Raw genomic sequence first — 5,000 nt, 5'->3', positions numbered from 1 at the left:
TCAATCCTTACATCGCCTACTACTGGTGGGGTGACAGCCAGTTTTGGTATGTTGGGGGATATCATTATTGCCGAACCCAATGCCTACATTGCATTTGCGGGTAAAAGAGTAATTGAACAAACATTGCATAAAACAGTACCCGAAGGTTCACAAGCGGCCGAATATTTATTCCAGAAGGGCTTATTCGATTTAATCGTACCGCGTAATCCTTTAAAGGGCGTTCTGAGTGAATTATTTCAGCTCCACGCTTTCTTTCCTTTAAATCAAAATTCAAGCAAGTAGAGCACATTAAGTTCAATTATTTTATTTGTAGCAAACAAGTAGTTAGTTTATCGAAATCAAAGTCAAAATCAGAAGAATAGAGTTTTCTTTGATGACATAAGATCTAATTGTAGAAAAAATCAAAAATTGTGGATAATTCTTTTTTTTACCTATATTACTGACTAGTAATCAGGAAGCCTCTAGCAACAAGATAAAAAAAAGAATTTCATTTTCCTTTCTTACGTCTGTATATAATTCAAATATAGAAAATATAGATTTTTGTATCTTTCTATATCTCCCGAGAATCCCCATTTTTTACTAAGAATCCCCGTTAGGTCGGATTCTAACGAATCTTTCGGTAATTTGTAAGAAACTCTTTTTTTATTAAATTTAAAGACAAGAAGAAAAGAAGAAGACTAATAAAATCGATTATCATACATATATTTTATGTAGAAAGTAGAAAGATGAATAAGTCCATTTAGTTAGTTCTACATTCCTTGCGCTTATTATATATACTCACTTAGATATATACTAATTAGAATTATAATTATTATAAGATATCTTTAATAGTAAATCGAGGTACCCATTCTATGGCAACTTTTGACTTTTCCTCTATTTTGGTACCTGTAGTAGGCATAGTATTTCCGGCAATTGCAATGGCTTCTTTATCTCTTCATGTTCAAAACAACAAGATTGTTTAGACCCGATGGGACTAAATTGCATCCATTTTTTTTTTTCAAAACTTAGACTTGTATCATAACATTGATATTTATTGAGTGGAATATGGTATAACATGCGGCTTTCGCCGAACATAAATGAAATAGCTCTTATGCATGCAGAAACACGATATATGGGTAAATGAATTCTAGCTATTTTCAAATAGATCGGGATCGGCGGATATCTGAAATGGAAAGTCAATCTATCTATATGTGTGTTAATATCTCGAGTAGAATCATATGAAGGGGATGTTATTTTTTTATATCTAACCAATTTGATGAATTACTCCTAAAGGTTTACATCAAAATAGTGCTAGTTGATGAGAGTTATTTCGGAAACAAAAAGAGTAAAGTCAAATTCATTTGGGTTATTCTCTCAATTCCAATAAAATACAACCGGATCAAGTATGAGTTGGCGATCAGAACGTATATGGATAGAACTTATAACGGGGTCTCGAAAAACAGGTAATTTCTGCTGGGCCTTTATCCTTTTTTTAGGTTCATTAGGATTCTTATTGGTTGGAATTTCCAGTTATCTTGGTAGAAATTTGATATCTTTATTTCCGTCTCAGCAAATCATTTTTTTTCCACAAGGGCTCGTGATGTCTTTTTATGGGATTGCGGGTCTCTTTATTAGCTCCTATTTGTGGTCCACAATTTCGTGGAATGTAGGTAGTGGTTATGATCGATTTGATATAAAAGAAGGAATAGTATGTATTTTTCGTTGGGGATTTCCTGGAAAAAATCGCCGCATCTTCCTCCGATTCCTTATAAAAGATATTCAGTCCGTCAGAATAGAAGTTAAAGAGGGTATTTATGCTCGTCGTGTCCTTTATATGGAAATCAGAGGTCAGGGGGCTATTCCCTTGACTCGTACTGATGAGAATTTGACTCCACGAGAAATTGAACAAAAAGCTGCTGAATTGGCTTATTTCCTGCGTGTACCGATTGAAGTCTTTTGAGAAATGAAAACGGAAGAATAAGAATGAATGCTTTCTCGGCAGGAGGGAAAAACTCAAGAATTCGCTCTATAACATAACTTAACTGAAGTTTCTTCAGAACGCTCATTCGAGCCAAATCAAACGTATACGGAACAACCATAAAACAAACTTTTTTGTCCACAAAAACAGTCTTTTATGCGTATGGAAATCCACTCAACTCAATTCAGTAACAAAACAAGTAACAAATTGAAATAATAGATCCACCTCATATATCAAAATATTTCAAAATAAAAAAATTTATCTTTTTATTTTAAGTCCAATATTTGTTGGAATGAATACTTTAGATCCAGATAGATTGTATCTTGTAAATTATTTCTTTTTTGTCAATCGACGTTTCTTCTTTTGCGCTCCTTAATAACCAAACAATTGAATCGCTTATAATGATAACTATCTAATTTCTGTCTTCTTTTGCTACTCATTTTTGATCATCACAAGATTCTTCAGACATTTTATTCTATTTCTGGACTATGGGTGGGGTAGTCAGTGAAATTTTTTCGAAATAGTTGATATTTTGATAGAATGATAGAAAAGGAATTCTTTCGTCTCAAAATTTGAATAATATTCATTACTTGAAAGTGGTTCTTTCGGGCATTCATCGAAAGGGGACACTTGCTTCGAATTTGACCAATTGGGATATCTGGAAACAATATTTTTTTTTATTATTTCTTCATTCTAAATTCGAAGTGGATTCTGATTCTATTTCTGTATTCTTTCTAGATTCAAGGACTAACCACGGAATCACAAATAAAAAACAGTGAATAGATTCATAGGTTCGATACCTTGTAATAGAACTCATGCTTGATAGAAATATTAGATCACATAGAGTCGACGAATGAGATGGGTTCATTAACAATTCACAGATGAAAAAATGGCAAAAAATAAAACATTCACTCCTCTTCTTTGTATCTATAGTATTTTTGCCCTGGTGGATTTCTCTCTCATTTAATAAAAGTCTGGAATCTTGGGTTACAAATTGGTGGAATACTAGGCAATCTGAAATTTTTTTGAATGATATTCAAGAAAAGAGTATTCTAGAAAAATTCATAGAATTAGAAGACCTCCTCCTCTTGGAGGAAATGATAAAGGGATACTCGAAGATACATCTACAAAAGCTTCATATAGGAATCCACAAAGAAACGATCCAATTAATCAAGATACACAATGAGGATCGTATCCATACGATTTTGCACTTCTCGACAAATATAATCTGTTTCATTATTCTAAGTGGTTACTCTATTCTGGGTAATGAAGAACTTGTTATTCTTAACTCTTGGACTCAGGAATTCCTATATAACTTAAGCGACACAATAAAAGCTTTTTCTATTCTTTTATTAACTGATTTATGTATAGGATTCCATTCGCCCCATGGTTGGGAACTAATGATTGGCTCTGTCTACAAAGATTTTGGATTTGTTCATAACGATCAAATTATATCTGGTCTTGTTTCTACTTTTCCAGTCATTCTAGACACAATTTTTAAATATTGGATTTTCCGTTATTTAAATCGTGTATCTCCGTCACTTGTAGTGATTTATCATTCAATGAATGACTGAAAACCGATCCGCTGATATTAATCCAATTATAATGTTTCTTACTTTGTATTTGTACATAAGTAAAACATTTTTAAATCGTACTTACTCTTTACATTTCTACCCATACCGGGGATTCGTCTTATATTTCAGTAAAATTATTCCAGTAAATAGCAGAATCGTGGATAGGGAACTATAATAGCGACCTACCCCAATTTATTGTAGAAATTTTCGCGATCAATGATTGGACCATGCAAACTAGAAATACTTTTTCTTGGATAAAGGAACAGGTTACTCGATCCATTTCCGTATCGCTCATGATATATATCATAACTCGGGCATCCATTTCAAGCGCATATCCCATTTTTGCACAGCAGGGTTATGAAAATCCACGAGAAGCGACGGGGCGTATTGTATGTGCCAATTGCCATTTAGCTAATAAGCCCGTGGATATTGAAGTTCCACAAGCGGTACTTCCGGATACTGTATTTGAAGCAGTTGTTCGAATTCCTTATGATATGCAACTGAAGCAAGTTCTTGCTAATGGTAAAAGGGGGGCTTTGAATGTGGGGGCTGTTCTAATTTTACCTGAGGGGTTTGAACTAGCGCCTCCCGATCGTATTTCTCCCGAGATGAAAGAAAAGATAGGCAATCTATCTTTTCAGAGCTATCGCCCCAATAAAAAAAATATTCTTGTGATAGGCCCCGTTCCTGGTCAGAAATATAGTGAAATCACCTTTCCTATTCTTTCCCCAGACCCCGCTACGAAGAAAGATGTTCACTTCTTAAAATATCCTATATACGTAGGCGGAAACAGGGGAAGGGGTCAGATTTATCCCGACGGGAGCAAGAGTAACAATACAGTTTATAATGCTACAGCAGCGGGTATAGTAAGCAAAATCGTACGAAAAGGAAAGGGGGGGTATGAAATAACCATAGCAGATGCGTCGGATGGACGTCAAGTAGTTGATAGTATCCCTCCAGGGCCCGAACTTCTTGTTTCAGAGGGCGAATCTATCAAATTTGATCAACCATTAACAAGTAATCCGAATGTGGGCGGATTTGGTCAGGGAGATGCAGAAATAGTACTTCAAGATCCATTACGTGTCCAAGGTCTTTTGTTCTTCTTGGCATCTGTTATTTTGGCACAAATATTTTTGGTTCTTAAAAAGAAACAGTTCGAGAAGGTTCAATTGTCCGAAATGAATTTCTAGATTCGCGGATTTATCAACATCAAGTTCGTAAAAATTCTCGTTGGCGATTATGTATGGTCAAAAAATTTAATTATGAAAGAAAAACTTTTGCTTGTTTATATTCTTTTTCTACTAGATGCCGGGAATTCCTTGTACTGTGTTCCTAGTCATAGAGTATGTAGATTGTAAAGAATACTATTTTACTTTCCCCTTTCTTTGTTTTTTTAATCCAAATTGGGGCGGTGCGACTGTGTTACTATTTCCAGATTTAAATGTCATAAAATACACCAATCGTTTTTT

The 5,000-nt window shown here is 34.4% G+C and overlaps 2 protein-coding genes and 1 pseudogene across 2 annotated transcripts in view; all 3 read left to right on the top strand.

Moving 5' to 3' along the window:
- The window catches only part of LOC132289892 (acetyl-coenzyme A carboxylase carboxyl transferase subunit beta, chloroplastic-like), a 2,335-nt gene extending 1,332 nt beyond the window's left edge, over positions 1-1,003 (top strand). The window contains exon 1 of the mRNA XM_059790014.1: positions 1-1,003. This exon is cut by the window's left edge and continues 1,332 nt beyond it. Within this exon, the coding sequence (XP_059645997.1) occupies positions 1-282 (282 nt within the window). The 3' untranslated portion in view covers positions 283-1,003.
- A 141-nt stretch (positions 1,004-1,144) lies between these two features.
- On the top strand, positions 1,145-4,994 carry LOC132289897 (cytochrome f-like). The gene is made up of 2 exons (XM_059790019.1): positions 1,145-1,929; positions 3,755-4,994. Exons 1-2 carry the CDS (start codon positions 1,385-1,387, stop codon positions 4,719-4,721), a joined length of 1,512 nt encoding a protein of 503 aa, XP_059646002.1. The 5' UTR covers positions 1,145-1,384; the 3' UTR covers positions 4,722-4,994.
- On the top strand, positions 1,943-3,757 carry LOC132289894 (chloroplast envelope membrane protein-like; annotated as a pseudogene).
- Positions 4,995-5,000: the final 6 nt, after the last annotated feature.

Source organism: Cornus florida, unplaced genomic scaffold (assembly GCF_030987335.1).
Source record: "Cornus florida cultivar Cherokee Brave unplaced genomic scaffold, ASM3098733v1 CherokeeBrave_3.0.0_Hap2_scaffold_200, whole genome shotgun sequence".
Taxonomy (NCBI): domain Eukaryota; kingdom Viridiplantae; phylum Streptophyta; class Magnoliopsida; order Cornales; family Cornaceae; genus Cornus; species Cornus florida.
This window is presented reverse-complemented; position numbering and strand designations above follow the sequence as displayed.